At 41.8% G+C, this 17,928-nt stretch overlaps 1 protein-coding gene across 1 annotated transcript in view; it reads left to right on the top strand.

Moving 5' to 3' along the window:
- wdr91 (WD repeat domain 91) overlaps positions 1 to 17,928 on the top strand; it is a 125,149-nt gene that overhangs the window by 24,370 nt on the left and 82,851 nt on the right. The window contains exon 9 of the mRNA XM_037691775.1: positions 1,937 to 2,130. Within this exon, the coding sequence (XP_037547703.1) occupies positions 1,937 to 2,130 (194 nt within the window). The remainder of the gene's footprint in view (positions 1 to 1,936; positions 2,131 to 17,928) is intronic.

Below are 17,928 nucleotides of genomic sequence, written 5' to 3'. Positions count from 1 at the left end.
ATGTAGTAGAACATATACATGAGATATATTCATACTGTTAAAACGGATTCTTTCATTTTTCTGGACTGTATAATGTACGTGCATTGAATCTAACAAAAATGTGGACGGAAACGTTAATTATCTTTGACTCACCACGACAGTGGGTCATTTATTAACATAATCAAGTTTAACACATCACACATTTACATTAATTGGCAAAAATTGAAAATAACGACAGCTATTAATCAGTTTACAGGAAGTGAACAATACGGCGATTGTTTTCTCACTTCCATCAGAACGACAAACGTTATTAATCACAGCAGACGTCAACCACACGGCGGTGATTGAAAAACTTTGCTTCAGACATTTCTAAAAATATCTGGAATGATTTTAGCAGATAGAAGAGTTTTAAAGATGGAAAGATGAAGTTTATCTTGAGAGAGATGTGTGAGGGAATTTATGTTTTAACCAGAACATGCACGCTCCTTTGGAAATCAGCTTGTCCCCAACGGTACACTTTCGGTTGAAGATCGACTTTTTACCTTTTCTGAAGATATATCAGTTCCGGCGTGAAGTCCCACTTCGAGCCACCTTTTCAGTGTCTCCGTAAGAGCAGCTAAAAACCTCGGGAGTCGTGTGGAGGTCATCCAAAACAGACTTTCATAATTCCCAGAATCTCCTCTCGTTCAGCTTAGTGGCAGCTGTATTGAGCATGCTGCATTCCAGCATTCTGCATTCTGGAACTCCAAACTCTCTGGTTGAACTAGGAAGTGCCAACATTTAAAGGGCTCTACTTTCGGTTCGTTTGGGAGTTTCTGATTGGTCGATGGACCAAAACAGAGGTGTGTTTTGTGATGTAAGGTGTTATGAAAAGTCAAGGAAAAGATTAAGATTGTTTAAGAACAAACAGAAAGATATTATGAAGGAACCAGACTTCGTGGAGTCAATTCTCCAGTAACTTGCTGTAAAAGTTAAATATGACATTTCTTTTCAGTAAACTTTCAGTTGACCGAAACTTGAACTTCGACACACTTACAACTTCGCTCATTGAAGACAGAAAATCAGACAATGCATATTAACCTGATTTCTTCTTTGAATGAGGATTAAGAATCATTATTACTGTTTCACAGTTGATTTAAATGATTAGTTCACTTCAACATTTAAAATGGTTTGAACTAAAACACAATTTGATTATCAAACATTTGTAAAATAGTAATGATAATAGAAAATAGTCTTCTTTTACTTGATTAATAACAGAAAAGAAAGTCTCAGGATGGGTCAACCTGTATTTCTGGATGCAAATCAATGAAATGACAAGTTATGTCCCATATGGTCCTTAAGGTCAAATCCTGACCTTAGGCTTAGTTCACTACATATATATATATATATATATATATATATATTGTATATATATATAATATATATATATATATATAGTATATTTTTATTTATTTATTTATTTATTTTATTTTTTTTATTTTATTTTTATTTCATTTTTTTTAGATCTTATTCAAGGTAATGTGGTGTGTGGTGGGGCGGTGCCCTGGCGCCCTCTATTGGCTAGCTGCCACTGGTATGAATGTGATTTACATAACGTTAATAGCTGGATGTTCGGCCCCTGAAATTCTGGCGCTCAGTAACTGTGGCCCCACCCCCAGAGCAGTTTACTTGAATAGCCCTTCTCTACAGTGTTTTATTAAGCAGATATGACAAATTAAAAATATTTACTGTACTTCCTGTTTTAAAGACTAAATTCTGAGCTCAGATACGATGGAAGTCAATGAGAGTTTGGGTGTGTTCACGCTAACCTGTTAATTTGTGAGAATGAGTGACAAGTTAAAAAAAATTATACGTGGCCATCATTAATTACCACCTCAACTAATTTAGTTTTACTTAGTGTTAATTAGCCTTTCAAACAAATTGTCGTCTGGTTTACTTAAGCCATTTTTGTCTTCAGACGCCAGAGAGGAGAGTGGAGGTGGAGGAGGCAGAACCAATTCTTCCAGAGACCTCCGGCGATCCTCCTGACTCCTTCAACAGCAGGATCTGTGCGGCGGGAGCAGAGGGAGGAGGTCTGTCCATGGAACAGCCGTTCATCAAACTCAGTCAGGAGGAGTACGGAGAGCATCACTCCTCCATCATGCACTGCAGGTCTGAGTCACCGCCTACACTTCGGCTATGAACTCCCTACATTTCTCATGCTACGGCTACTATTACACTTTGGCTACTAAGGCCCTACAGCTACTCTGATGCTTCGGCTACTCTTACACTTTGGCTACTAACTCCCTACAGCTACTCTCACGCTATGGCTACTCTTACACTTATGGTTAGGGTTAAGGTTAGGGTTAGGTTAGATCAACTTTATTTGGACCGAGCACAAGGTGCTTTTGTGAGATCTCGTGCAAAGTGGATTGAGGCAGGGGAAAAGAACTCCTCTTATTTCTTTAACTTCGAACGTAACAGACAGCAGAGTAACTGCATCTCAAGTCTTTTAATAAATGAGAATGAATGTAAAGATCCTAAAATATTAGAGAATCAAGTTTTTAAGTTTTATTCTGAACTATACTTATCTGAATACTCAGAAGAAGACTGCGAGTGTCTTTTTAATAACATTTCTACTCTGATACCTAAGATTGAGACTTCCTTCAAAGAAAATTGTGATGCTGAATTTAAAATGGAGGAGCTGGACTCTTATTATGAAAATGGCCTCAAATAAATCCCCAGGCTCTGATGGTCTCATTGTAAATTTTTACAATTTTTTGGGGAGGAAAATATAAAGAAAATACTATTTAAAGCCCTATTGGATTGTATTGATAAACGAGAATTGATGCCAAGTCTGAAACATGGACTGATTGTTCTGATCCCTAAAACAGGCAAAGATAAAAGACACTTACCTTACTGAATACAGATTATAATATTTTTTTCTGATGCTATTGCGGCTAGTCGCAAGAAAGGATTTTCAGATATAATTAGTGACACTCAATCAGGTTTTCTGAAAGGACAATCTCTATTCATAATAATATTAGACTTGTTTTAGACTTGTTTTTTTCCATTGGGATTAATCCTTAGAAAGCATGGGATCTTTTTTCACTGTTACGCTGATGATAGTCAGATCTATATGCCACTAAAAAGAAAGATGCCCCCTCAATTAGGACACTTCTGTTGTGTCTTGAAGACATCAAAGCCTGGATGTCTTTAAACTTTAAATTTTAGGTATTTTAGTCTGTATGGTTTACCTAAAATCCACAAACAAGGTGTACCTTTAAGACCAATTGTCAGCATGATTAACTCTGTCACTTACAATGTTTCCAAATATCTGGTGTCTCTACTCATCCCTTTAGTTGGCAGCTCAGAACACCACATACAGAACACCATGGACTTTGTGGATAAGGTGAGGGATGTCATCATGGAGACTGATGAAACAATGGTCTCTTTTGATGTCACATCACTCTTTACGTGCATTCCTGTTGATGATGCAGTAGAGGTGGTCAGTTTAAAATTAAAATCAGACACCACTCTGAGCAGCAGGACCACATTTTTGTTGAGGGATTTTTTGATCGGATATCTATATAATTTATTAGTTATGAGTTAAGCTCATAAGATATGCATTTATTATGCAAATAACCTCATTATGCGGGCACCACCTCTTGGAGAGGAAAATAAATCAGTCTCTACCCTCAAATGTAACTGAAACGTGAATTCTTGCTCGTGTTTAAAGGCATTAAATCAGTTAATATACACAGATAGGCCAAAATAATCACACTTTTAGTGAATTTTATGTATTTTGTTACAAAAATAATATTCTGATGTATATAGCTGATGAAGATTATTCATAAAAATTAATAACAAAATTACCTTGTGTCAAAGGTTACTTGAATATTAAATTCAGTGTAACTTTTTATAAAAGGCAGAATTTTGGACTGGTTTGTTGGGGTATAGTTCAATTGTGTCTAAATTAATGTTATTGTTAATGTATGATCACCAGAAAGGTGCATTGAAGGGTCTCTCTCACCAGAATAAACTGTCAGAATGTCCACAACTGCTTATGATGATACCAGCAAGGCCTGAGATGCTCCGGTGACTGAAAGGCGGATTGTGTCCTCAAAAGTCACCGATCACCGTTGGAGGGACGAAGGTCCGGCCACTGGCTCTGAAGTCAGCTGGGATTTTATCACTCTGCAGCTATGTCTCTGGTTAGGATCTCACTCTAATGCCAGGTTCTCTCATCCTGAGACATTTGCAGAAAAGCTTCTTCCCAGGACATCTCACTAGGGAAGAAGTTGAAGTGGCTTCATGTATAAGGAGCGGTGAAGTGTGTAGTAGAAGTGGTGTAGAGAAACTGAGAGGTGAAATGTCTGTCTGGGTGTTACAGATTTACTTAGGACCTCCCACCGGATGAGATATGGTTCATAAACTCTGTCATGTTTTATATAAAATAACAGTCCATTTTCGCTGCCTGCCTTTAAAAGTCACACTTCTTTTAAAAAGGAGAAAAATAAACATGATTATCCTAGAGAGGTTACTTTAAACAGACATTTTCTCTGAAACATTCAGTTCTGAAGCTGTGGAAAAACATGCAATGTTCGCCCAACAGGTGTCGCTGTTCATCTCCTGAAAAGAGAATGTCCTGAAACAAAGGATTCTTTTAAAACTGTTATCTCCATGGGAAAATTCTGGGAGTAAACTCCTCGGTAGGTGTTTCACTTCGAGGCCAAAATGAACTACAAGCTCCCATTAAGACGATCTGTCCGTTTTGTGGGAAATGAGTTCACATTGAAATTGAAGTTAACACAATAACAGTTTTTCATTAAATTAGATTAGTGTCAACTAAGGAGTTTGTAAGCTGAGTTTAACACCTGTAAAATAAAGTCTGTTCGTTCCCAAGGGAATAAATGCATCTTATTTTAACAGTTTAAAACACAAACACATGAATGATATATTTTTAAGTGGAGGTGGTTTTCCCCTACACTTTCCACAGAACAACTGTGTCAACTCTTGAAACTGTGCCTGCAGTCAACCTACTTCACATATGGGGAGCAATATTATAGGCAGAAACATGGGTGTGCTATGGGGTGTCCAGTTTCTCCTATTGTTGCCAACCTGTACATGGAGGAGGTAGAAAAGAGAGCCTTGACGTCCTTTTCAGGGACACCACCAAGTCATTGGTTCAGGTATGTTGACGACACCTGGGTTAAAATCAAATCTCAGGAAGTCCAACATTTTACTGACCACATCAACTCTGTGGATAAATACATCAAGTTCACACGAGAAGATGAAAAAAATGGCAGGTTGGCTTTCTTGGACTGTGAGGTCTCAGTCTCTGATAGAGGACATTTGCAAACTGAGGTGTACCGCAAACCCACCCACACAGACCAGTATTTGCAGTTTGACTCCCATCACCCTTTGGAGCACAAGTTAGGAGTCATCAGGACTCTGTATCACAGAGCAGACAGCATCCCCACTAACTCGGGAGCCAGGCAGAAGGAGAAATCCCACACAAGACAGGCTCTAGAGCAATGTGGTTATCCTAACTGGGCCTTCCTGAAAGCAGAGAAGAAACCCAAACAGGACTCCAGTCAGCCATCAGGTGAAAAGGAGGAACCCAGACCCAGACCAGTGGTCATTCCATATGTTGAGGGAGTATCAGAGAAACTGAGACGTTTATTTTCTAAACATAATGTCCCAGTGGCTTTTAAACCCCAAAATACATTATGGCAAAGACTGGTTCATCCCAAAGATCCAGTCCCCCGGCACAAACAGAGTAATATTGTGTATGCTGTTCAGTGTCAGGAGGGTGATCAGTCTTACATCGGGGAAGCAAAACAGCCACTGGCCAAAAGGATGGCCCAGCACAGAAGATCAACATCATCAGACCAGGATTCTGCGGTCTACACTCATCTTCAGGCCAGTGGTCACTCTTTCAAGGATGAAGATGTTCACATCCTGGACAGAGAGGAACGATGGTTTGAGAGAAGAGTAAAGGAGGCCATCTTTGTGAAAAGAAACCGTCCATCATTAAACAGGGGTGGAGGCCTCCGGGTTCAACTGTCCCCCTCTTACAATGCTGTGATTGCTAGTATCACTCAGCCCTCTGTGAACAGTAAACAGCCATCAGGTGCTAATGATCCATTGTTAGGCTGATGGTCCTTCTTGAGCATGTGATCAGCTGGTTCTGGTTGTCAGCAGCAAACTGGTTGATCCACTCTGAGAAGGTGCTATTTAAGAGACTGAGCTGAAAACAGCACCTCAGACTGAGGAAGTCTCTCGGATGAGAGACGAAACGTATCTACATTTTTTGCTTTTTCGTTTTTTGTTTTTTTGAATGTCCATTGGACCAGATTGAACTTTTTTGGATTAATAGATAAAGTAAACATTTTAATGTTACAGCACTGACAGGCAGCAGCAGTGTATAGTTTAGCTACCTTTTGCTGCTAGCTAGCTTACTTTCCATTTGGAGGCTGTTTCCTTACACAGTTACAGAATGGTCAATTGAAAATGATGGATAACGTTACCTAACTAACACTTAAATACTGTTTTTATTAACGTTAGTATAGAAAGTAAACCTTTAAACGTGTGTTGTATATTTTAGCTACTGTGGCTAAAGTTACTGCAATGATGGATAACGTTACCACGGCTAACGAACACGTAAATACAGTTTTTATTAACCTTTCCTTGTGCTTGCTGTGCTTTCCCGAGTGAGGTAGGCACAGGACACGTGCCACGCCCTCTCCGCAGCCTCTCCTCCAACGGGTCTCAAAACTAATCCTATGGCTCAGGTATTACCCACAGCCGTTTCCTAGGACAGTTTTAGTTTTAATCAATCAATCAATCAATCAAACTTTATTTATAGAGCCCTTTCCAGCAGCCAAAAGGTGCACAAAGTGCTGCACAGTACAGAAGTTAAAAACAAACAAGAATAATAAAAAAATCAGTCAGTTAAAAACAAAAACAATTAAAACATAGCAAAATTGTCAAAGACCTACTAGGTATTAAAAGCCTGCCTGAATAAAAAGGTTTTAAGATTAGATTTAAAATGCTCCATGTCAGTGATGGTGCGCAAGTCCTGAGGTTGATGGTTCCAGAGTCTGGGTGCAACAACCGAAAAGGCCCGGTCACCCCATCGTTTGTAGTTGGACTTTGGGACAGAAAGTAGAAATGTATTAGAAGATCTCAGTGTTCTCCTATATTCACGGACAGCTACAAGATTAGACAAATATAGTGGGGCAAGACCATTAAGAGCTTTAAAAGTGAATAATAAAATTTTAAATTTAATTCTAAAATCGACTGGAAGCCAGTGGAGAGAAAATAAAACAGGGGTGATGTGCTCACGTCTGAAGGTGTTTGTTAAAAGTCGAGCTGCAGCATTTTGGACCAATTGCAGGCGTCTAATGGAGGATTGGGAGATTCCTGCATATAGGGAATTGCAGTAGTCGAGCCTTGAAGTTATAAAAGCATGGATGGCCTTTTCCAAGTCAGAACGATTTAAAAAAGGCTTAACTTTGGATAAAAGACGTAACTGATAAAAACAAGCCTTGACTACAGAGGATATTTTTTGTCAAACTTTAAGTCTTTATCAAATGTCACTCCCAAGTTTTTAACTGTGGATCTGAACTTGGATGTCAGAGCACCAAAGTTACAGGGAGCATCATCACCAAAGAAAATGCATTCTGTCTTTCCTTCGTTTAAAAACAAAAAATTAAGATGAAGCCACTGTTTAATGTCGGCAATACAATCAACGAAAGGTGTGAGAAGGTTACTGTTTTTAGGTTTCATTGGTAAATAAATTTGTACATCATCAGCATAGCAGTGAAAAGAAAAATTATGTTTGGCTATCACTGATCCAAGGGGCAGCATGTACAATGAGAAGAGGACAGGACCAAGAATAGAACCCTGTGGCACACCACAAGAGAGAGGGGCAGTGGAGGAAGACATATTACCCAACATGACAGAGAACGTTCTGTTGGTCAAATAAGCAGTTAACCACTTGAGAGCTGTACCAGAAATTCCAACATAATGTTGGAGACGAGACAACAGGACAGCGTGGTCCACTGTGTCAAACGCAGCTGTAAGGTCCAGCAGCACCAGAGCAACGGGACACTTGACATCCATGGACATGGAAATGTCATTATGGACTTTTAACAGGGCTGATTCGGTAGAATGACGGGTTCTAAATCCAGACTGAAATGTCTCATAGATACCATGGTTTTCTAAAACAGGTTGTAACTGCATAAAAACAACTTTTTCTAAGACTTTAGCTAAAAAAAGCAGATGCGAAATAGGTCTAAAATTTGATAAAAGTGATGGGTCTAGGTGAGGTTTTTTAAGAAGGGGCCTAACCACAGCATGTTTAAATGCAGCAGGGACAATTCCTAGACGAAGGCAGGAGTTTAAAAATGTTAAAATACAGAAACCCACAGAATTAAAAACCTCTTTCAAAAACTTGGAGGGAAGAATGTCCAGTGGGCAATTAGTGAGCTTCATGTGTTGAACAACATCAGTGAGAGTGGCAAGAGACACTGGTTGAAAGTGTTCAAACACGACTGGAGCTACAGAGGCAACAGAGGAGTCAGGAGCAACAGAACTAGTGACCTGTCTGACTGAGGCCACTTTATCCTGAAAGAATTTTAGAAAGTTTTCACAGTTAGTGGCTGTGGCATCTGGTGAAATACGCACAGCTGGCTTAATAACAGAATTAATTGTGTTAAATAACACTCTAGGACAATGGCAGTTATTTGAAATTAAACCAGATAAATATAGACATTTTGCCTCTTTTACAGATCTCTGGTAGTTTATAAGGCATTCTCTCAAAAATTTAAGAGATGAAAGAAGTTTGTCTTTCTTCCATTGTCATTCTGCTTTCCTACATGTTTTCCTGAGAGCACGAGAGGCGTCATTTAACCACGGTTCAGCTCTCGGTTTGGTGGATTTAAACCGAAGAGGAGCGATGGAGTCTAAAATTTCAGAGCAAGTGGTTTGGAAAGAGAGAAGGAAGCCATCTGGACAAAGTTCATTAGAAACAAAAGTCTGAAAGTCCATAAAAGCAGCGGTAAACAGTCCCGCTGTCTCAGGAGTAAAAATACGACGCCAATGACCCGCAACGGCAGGCCTACTGACTGGTAGGGGGGCTGAAAACTCCAACATGATGGGGAAATGATCTGAGATGGCTGTTTCAGATGTTTCACAGAGTGAGATGGACAGCCCATGAGATATAATAAGGTCCAAGGTATGTCCAAGAAGATGAGTAGACCCATGTACAGACTGTGTTAAGTTAAAAGATGTTAAAAGATTGATAAAATCAGAGGCTAACTGATCAGACGGGCAGCAAACATGAATATTAAAATCTCCACAGATAAGCAGATTATCAAATCTGGGGATGGAGTCAGCTAAAAATTCAGAAAATTGTTGAATAAAGTCCTTATTATATTTAGGTGGGCGGTAGACAATTCCAAATAATACAGGCTGTGTCAGCTCAGCCACGAACAGCTGTAACTCAAAAGAAGAATATGTTCTGGCAGGTAGAAGTCTACATTTGAAATTGTCTCTAAAAACTGAGGCAATGCCCCCACCACGACCCGTGAGACGGGGGGAGCTGAGGAAGGAGCAGCCAGGTGGGAGGAGCTCCGAGAAGGCACTGTTCTCATCTGGTCTCATCCACGTCTCCGTCAACAAAAGAAAATCCAGTGTGTGAGAGGAGAAAAAGTCATTCATGATAAATGTTTTGTTAGTTAGTGATCTGATGTTAATCAGTGCCAAACGAACGGAGTGACTAACAGTTTGCTGACATCCACGGACAAGCGGACGAAGGTTCTCCTGAACGCAGCCCCGGGTGCGGGTCCCAAAGAGCCGGTAGCGGGGGCGTGGGCAGCTGGCGTCAGGGACAACCGGCCGGAGCCAAAGATAGGAATCCCTTGTTTGCTGGTTGTGAAAGCCGTGGAAGTTAAAATCCTGTATCCGGAGTTTGACATGAAGTCCGCTTCTCCTTCCACGTCGTCGACGTCAGCGGCTCCTGGAGGGCAGCGTGGTGAGAGAACGCCATAAACAGGTAGGCACCGAGGCAAGGTGCGGCAGTGGCGGAAGCTGAGAATGTTTGTCAAAGTTAATTGATAAGTTCTGCATAAAGTCTCTAATATTTAAAAGTGCCTGGCGATTGTACACTAGTAGTAGTTTTAAGGCTGTGTTGAGATGATTCACCCAGACTGTTAACTACCTCCGATCCTTGCACCACACCCAAAGTCTCACCTCGTGCCTCGCCCGACCTAGCAGCAGGAGTGGGGACGTTTAGCAGACGAGGAAGCGCAAGTTAACGGTAGCTCATCTCCTGATTTAGCGATGCAATTGTTAATCGATCTGGCGTTGTTTAGAGCCTAGACACAAGGCCATGGATGTTGTTTTATAATTAAAAGCTAATAAAACCGTTTAAAACATCCCGTGCTTCTGTTGTTTCTCTGAACCAAGTTTTCCACTTCCAAGAACAAAAGGGGTGTTGAAATAAGAATCCAGAATTTTACGTTTTGCTTTGCTTTAATCAATAAATTTTGCAGGGGAGCAGCGGTATGCACAATAATGATTACACTCGATTACAAAGAGATTACATGATAAATAACTTTCACTCCTTAGTCCCTTTCCAGTTGTTGACCTTTCCTGGGCAAGGTAGATCTCCATCCCTGTGGATGGGCTTGAGACAGGCCCTTGGACTCCTCTCTGCTCGGCCTCGGACGTCTTTTAGTCCGGCTGGCCACACCCGGTCTCACTCAGGAACACAAGTACCCATACAGTTTACCTACTCTCTCTACCTGACCCAACACATTATTTCTCACTACAAAGAAGACCCTTCTGCAACTCTGAGCAACCAAATTTATAATATAATTGATTTTTCTGCTTGTCAATTCATACGCTGCTGCTTAATTTGGGATAAGGTTTTATTAAGGACTAAGTTTGAGAAACGTCCTCTTACCATTTTCCTGAATTAGCAAGAGGCAAATTTCCCCATCTCTCTTGGATGCGGACCGTTTCTGGTCCTCTGTCTAGTTGAAATTGAAGAAAAAGGATTTAGGAATAATCCGGGCTGATGGGTTGATGAATAGTTCCAAAAAGAAGCGTATTCCAATGGATTTCACCCTAGTTCTTCTCCAGCTGAGCCAGTCCAACTTGTCCTATTATTCCACAATCATCTCGTGGTCCTCCCGGGTCCTATCCATCGCCTCCTCACATGAGCATTGGGTCCCAAACAGTGGAGTTTTCACAGAAACTTCTGTTTATATAGCCTAAGATTTTGACTGACATCTCCAGACCGATCATGCCATCAGGCAAACCCAACCCTTCTGGGTTGGATTTAGGTCCGATCTTACAGGCCTCTTATGAGGTTTTGCCAGTCACTCCTCATGCATATTAAAATCTGGGTGTACTTTGTTCAATTATGCTTAGTCATCCTTGAGTTGTCCTATCCTGATTTGCTCAGAGCTGTTTCTGGGGCTTTCCATTGCGTAATACCTTTGCTTGTATAACTTCTTCTAGAACATTCGTGAAACTACGGGGTCCTTCTTTCAACAATCAACAACATGAACAAGCTTAAAACAGATTACATTCTAAAATCATAATGTTTACATTTTAAAATCACAAAGTTTATAATCTCACTTGATTATCTACTTGTTTATTGATTTATTATAAACACATCTTTCTCATTCATCTGAAACTGGTAATTTTTATCAAAAAGAGAAGACATCTTCTGCTCTGCTGTCCTCTCTCTGCGTGTGTGTGTCCAAGCGAGCCTGTGTGTGTGTCTGTGTAGTTGTGTGAGTGTGTGTCATATACATTTGTGTTTATGTGGTGTGTAAGTGTATGTGTTTCTTCACACATGGTTTTCATTATCTCAGACTCTGAGGCCTAGAAGCAGGGCATGTCAAGACATGTTCGTTTTGTAGGAGCAGGCTGAACTCCGCACATCGGCTTCCTTGACACGCTATATCTTGTAATTTAACCTCTATAAATAAAGGTTGAATGAATGAAATTCTGTGAAGTTTCCAGACAGGTCTCCTGAGGGAGAATAGACCCGCAAGTAATAGATCCACTGCGTCGAGTCAGAACGGAAGTTGTCTGACGTCATGTGAAAAGGGCCTATTGGCCACTTATTATGGATTCTTGTTCAAGGGGTGGATAATGATCGATCAAACTGATTTTGGTGCACCTCGGCTCAAATCTGTGCAATTTAGAGCCAAATGTATGGTGACGGCATTACGTCTTACTTCGCCACACCGTGCCACCCACTTGCTCCACCCAAAACTGTCAGTGTTGGCAAGCAAGTTACACTAACATGTCTTCGTTCACTGGACACAATATCATGCTGATTAGATCACAGGGGTCAGATAGGGACCGTTCAGCGTAAAACTTTACACTTCCTATTTTCAGGGGGCGTGGCTTAAGTGATGTCATGATTTGACCATTTAGTCTTGCAAGTGACCAGATGTGGATCAGTCACTGAAGGTTTGATCTCTTAGACAGTTTTCTTGTAGGAGCTCTTATCGTTTCGTTTTTCATGGCGAGATGTCAAACTTTGAGTTCTGACCCCACCCCATCATCATGCTCCGAAAAGCACCGTTTAGATAACTTTTCATTCCCCATGCCTTTTGACCAAAATGGCCAAGTTTGAAACCGATTGAGCGAAATCTCTAGGAGGAGTTTGTTCAAACGCGGAAGCTGTAAACCGCTAAAAAGGTGTGAAAATTGGACCGGCATTCCAAAATGTCCGCCTTCCTGTTTATCGTACAACGTTGGTGCCAGAGGGTTTTCTGTGCATCTTGGGGATTTGGACAAGTGTACCAAACTTCATGCTTCTACGACAAACTAAGGTTAATGCAGAGGTTTTTTTTTTAATTTCCAGGTGGCGCTCTTGAACCGTTTCTTTTGCGATTTTTGCCATGCCCTTAAAATACGTAATTTTTCAGCAGTCCTGATGCGTTTGCCAAATTTGGTGAGTTTTGGGATATGTTAAGGCTCCCAAAAGGCCAATTCATTTGACAGAAAAATTGCTCGGGTCTAATGAACTGAGCGATTACAATAGGCCTTCGCAGTGCTGCAGCGCTTCTCTGCTCAGGCCTAAATAATACACTAAGCACTAATAGCATAAAAACATTACGTCGAACAGCAGCACGAACATGAGTCTGTGTGAGCAGATAAGCACGCATGAACACAGCAACATGAAACAGATTAGCAGCAACATGATGTGATTTTTTTCACAGTGATTATTCTGGTTAGAGATTCATGAGTCTAACAGCTTCAGGGTAGAAGCTGTTCTTCAGTCTAGTGGTTCTACACTTAATGCTCCTTAACCTCCTTCCTGAGGGGAGCGGGGCAAAAAGTGTGTGTGCTGGGTGAGTGGGGTCCTTCATGATGCAGGTGGCTCTCTTCCTGCATCTATAAGTGTAAATGTTTGTGATGGTGGGGAGACTGACTCCAACACACTTCTGTGCAGCATTCACCACTCTCTGCAAAGCTTTTCTTTCTGCAGCTGTGCAGCCTCCATGCCACACGTTGATGCTGGAGCACAGGATGCTCTCTACTGCACACCTGTAGAAGGAGGTGAGGACTGAGCTTCCCAGACCAGCTCGTCTCAGTCGCCTGAGGAAGTAGAGTCTCTGATGATCTTTCTTCATCAGGCTGGTGGTGTTGTTGCCCCAGCTGAGGTTGTCATTCATGTGTACACCCAAGTATTTTTAGCTGGAGACCACTTCCACCGTAGATTCTCTTATGTTCATGGGGGTGTAGGTGTGTTTGTTCCTTCTGAAGTTCATGACCATCTCTTTCATCTTCTTTACATTGATGTGGAGGTTGTTCTTCCTGCACCAGCTCTCCAGATGTTCTATCTCCTGCCTGTAGCTGCACTCATCGGGTTTTTTTTTTGTATCCAATCACCACTGTATTTACTGCAAACTTTACAATAAGCCTGGATGGGTAGGTGCACGGTCATACGTGAGCAGAGTGAACAGGAGAGGGCTCAGCACACAACCCTGAGGGGAGCCAGTGCTAAGGGTTATGTTAGATGAAGAGAAGTTGTGGATTCTGACAGACTGCTGTCTGTTTGTTAAGAAGTCAAGGACCCAGTTGCAAATTCAATTCAATTCAGTTTATTTATATAGTGCCAAGTCACAACAGAAGTCTAATAGAAGGTCTTAGTCCTAGTGTGAGTAGTTTGACCATCAAGGTTTGGGGGATCATGGTATTGAAGGCAGACATGAAGTCCACAAAGAGCATACGGACGTAGGAGTCCTTCTGCTCCAGGTGGGTGAGAAGAGTGTGGATCACAGAGGAGGTGGCGTCTTCTGTTGATCGATTCTCACAGTATGCATACTGGTGAGGGTCCTCGTTGATGGTGATGGTTGTTTTTATGTGGGTCATGTCATGGAAACTAACAAACAGTGAGATATAAGCTTGCCGAGACTAAATGAAGAGATCAGATCTGATCTTGCAAGTGTCTTTATTTTGGAGGCTCAAACATGCGTCCGAAGGGCCCTCTGCCTGCAGTGCAAAGTGAAGCCCTGAACAAAGGATTCACTGACCTTTTATAGGTCTTCAGTTCCACACACACACACATTTCCTAATACAGAAGTTCTAAGGAAACAGAAGGTTTCAGCAAGTGGTTTTCTTCAGATAAGATGAGGCCTATGATCTAAGGTTCAAGTCAGGAAAACAGCCACGTCATCATTACTTTAATGAAAATGGAGGATCAATCAATCAATCAACCTTTATTTATACAGGTAAATCCCATTGAGCCTCGAGGACTCATTTACAAGAGAGACCTGATTTCAACAAAGAAAGATGACAACAATGGACAACAGCAACAACAATAAACAGTTATAAAAACTCATACTACAGTTTTTTTGTTTTTGTTTGTTTTTTTTAACAAATAGGATGGCTAAAAGGAAAAGGTAACAAAACAAAAAACAGCTAGATTCCAAGACAAATGTAGAAAACTAACAACAGGAACATGTCAGCATTGGACCCTGCCAGGTGTCCAACAGATTCTTAAAGACACTTTGAGAGGTCAAGGTCGAGAGCTTCAAATCTTTTTGTAAGATATTCCAAGAAACAGGAGCGGAATAGGAGAAGGCCCTTTTGCCTAGTTCAGTCCTCATTGAGGGAACACTGCAGGTAATAATGTCCTGAGAGCGCACTCCGTAGCTGCACTCACGCAGAGACATGTAGGAGGAGATGTATGAAGGCAGCAGACCAAGAAGTGATTTAAAGATGAAAATGTACCAGTGAGAGAGTCTGCGTGAAGTTAATGATGTCCAGTTAACCAGTGAATACAGGGTGCAGTGGTGGGTACGATAATCACAGCCAGTTATGAATCTTAGTGCACCATGATAGACAGCATCCAACATCTGCAGCATCCAACATCTGCAGGGTTCTTGTAGGAGCGTTCATGTAAATAATGTCACCATAATCAATGGAGGGAAGGAAAGTCACAGATACAAGGTGTTTTCTAACATTCAGGGTTAGACAGGATTTGTTTCTGAAAAAGAAACCCAGTTTAACTTTCAGTTTCTTTACCAAGTTTTCCACATGGAGCTTAAAAGAGAGATGTGAGTCGACCAAGATACCCAAATATTTATAGGAATCAACAAACTCAATGGGGACACCATTTGAGGATAAAATCGGAGGAAGAACTGCTGGGGCCATCTTCCTATTTGAAAAAAGCATCCCTTTGGTTTTTTCGGCATTTAGGACAAGTTTGAGGCGGAACAAATCAGTCTGGATGATGTTGAATGCAGATTTCAAAAGCTGGAAAGCCTTAGGAACAGTTTTAGCTCGACAATAAACAACTGTGTCGTCAGCATAGAAATGTATGGATGCATTAGGGATGCTTTTACCTACATTATGAATGTAGGGGTATGAGATAATCTAAAGGTCAGTAAATACTTTTTAGGAGTACAGGAGATTTGAGTCAGAGTCAGAGTTTCTTTATTGTCATTCGCACCTCATGTGGTACATGTGGTGGAGCGAAATTATGTACACAGGGTCCCAGTTACATCCAACAATAAAATGTATAAGAAAAACAGTAATAACATCTAAGATATGAACTAAGAAAAACATCAACTAAATATACACTAAGCACTCAACATAAAAACATTGAACATCAGCACAAACATGAACATGAGTGTGTGAGCAGATGAGCACGCATGAACACATCAACATTGAAACAGATCAGCAGCAACATGAAACAGATCAGCAGCAACATGATGTGATTTTTCACAGTGATTATTCTAGTTAGAGATTCATGAGTCTAACAGCCTCAGGGTAGAAAATGTTCCTCAGTCTAGTGGTTCTACACTTAATGCTCCTCAACCTCCTTCCTGAGGGGAGTGGGGCAAAAAGTGTGTGTGCTGGGTGAGTGAGGTCCTTCATGATGCAGGTAGCCCTCTTCCTGCATCTAGAGGTGTAGATGTCTGTGATGGTGGGGAGGCTGACTCCGACAGACTTCTGTGCAGCCTTCACCACTCTCTGCAAAGCTTTTCTTTCTGCAGCTGTGCAGCCTCCATGCCACACGTTGATGCTGGAGCACAGGATGCTCTCCACTGCACACCTGTAGAAGGAGGTGAGGACTGAGCTTCCCAGACCAGCTCGCCTCAGCCGTCTGAGGAAGTAGAGTCTCTGATGAGCTTTCTTGATCAGGCTGGTGGTGTTGTTGCTCCAGCTGAGGTTGTCATTCATGTGTACACCCAAGTACTTGTAGCTGGAGACCACTTCCACCGCAGATCCTCTTATGTTCAGGGGGGTGTAGGTGTTTTTGTTCCTTCTGAAGTCCACAATCATCTCCTTTGTCTTCTTCACATTGATGTGAAGGTTATTCTCTCTGCACCAGCTCTCCAGGTGTTCCACCTCTTGCCTGTAGCTGGACTCATCATTGTTTGTGATGCATCCCACCACCGCTGTATCATCTGCAAACTTTACAATGTGACAGCCTGGATGGGTAGCTGCACAATCATATGTGAGCAGAGTAAACAGAAGGGGGCTCAACACACATCCCTGAGGAGAGCCAGTGCTGAGGGTTATGGTGGAGGAGGAGAGGTTGTGGATCCTCACTAACTGTGGTCTGTTTGTTAAAAAGTCTAGTACCCAGTTGCAGATGGAGGGGCTTAGTCCTAGTGTGGATAGTTTGTCCATCAGGGTTTGGGGGATCATGGTGTTGAAGGCGGATGTGAAGTCCACAAAGAGCATACGGACGTAAGAGTTTTTCTGCTCCAGGTGGTTGAGTGCAGTGTGGACCACAGAGGAGATGGCATCCTCTGTTGATCGGTTCTCACGGTGTGCATACTGATGTGTGTCCTTGTTGATGTTGATGGTTGTTTTGATGCGAGTCATGACCAGTTTTTCGAAGCATTTAGCAACTATCGGGGTGAGGGCCACTGGCCGATAGTCATTCAGACCAGTCACTGTAGAGCTTTTTGGGACTGGGATGATGGTGGCGGTCTTCAGGCAGGTGGGAACTGTCTCCAGGGTAAGTGAGGTGTTAAAGATGTCTGCCAGCACCTCACAGAGCTGATCAGCACATTCCTTCAACACTTTTCCGGGGATGTTGTCTGGGCCAGTTGCTTTGTGCGGATTAATCCTCCTGAAGATACTCCTTACTTCTGCTGAGGTCACGCTGAGATGCTCTTCATCCGGTGGTGAGGTGAGTCTGGTGCTGGGTGGTCTGTTCGGGTCTTCAAACGTGCATAGAATTTGTTGAGGGCATCAGGCAGAGATGGGTCTTTGGGGCATTGTTCGCTCCTTCCTTTATAATCTGTTATGCACTTAATGCCCCTCCACATGCTCCGAGAGTCTTGTGAGATGAATTGACCCTTGATCCTCTGTGCATATGTGGCCTTGGCCCTCTTAATACCAGCAACCAGCTCTTTTCTTGTCTTACTCAGCTCCTCTGAGTTTCCAGACCTGAAGGCAGTGTTCCTGGCT

The sequence above is a fragment of the Nematolebias whitei genome, chromosome 18 (genome assembly GCF_014905685.2).
Source record: "Nematolebias whitei isolate Nwh7 chromosome 18, NemWhi1, whole genome shotgun sequence".
In the NCBI taxonomy this organism is placed as follows: Eukaryota; Metazoa; Chordata; class Actinopteri; order Cyprinodontiformes; family Rivulidae; genus Nematolebias; species Nematolebias whitei.
Note: the sequence above shows the minus strand (reverse complement) of the source record. Positions and strands in the feature narration are given on the sequence as shown.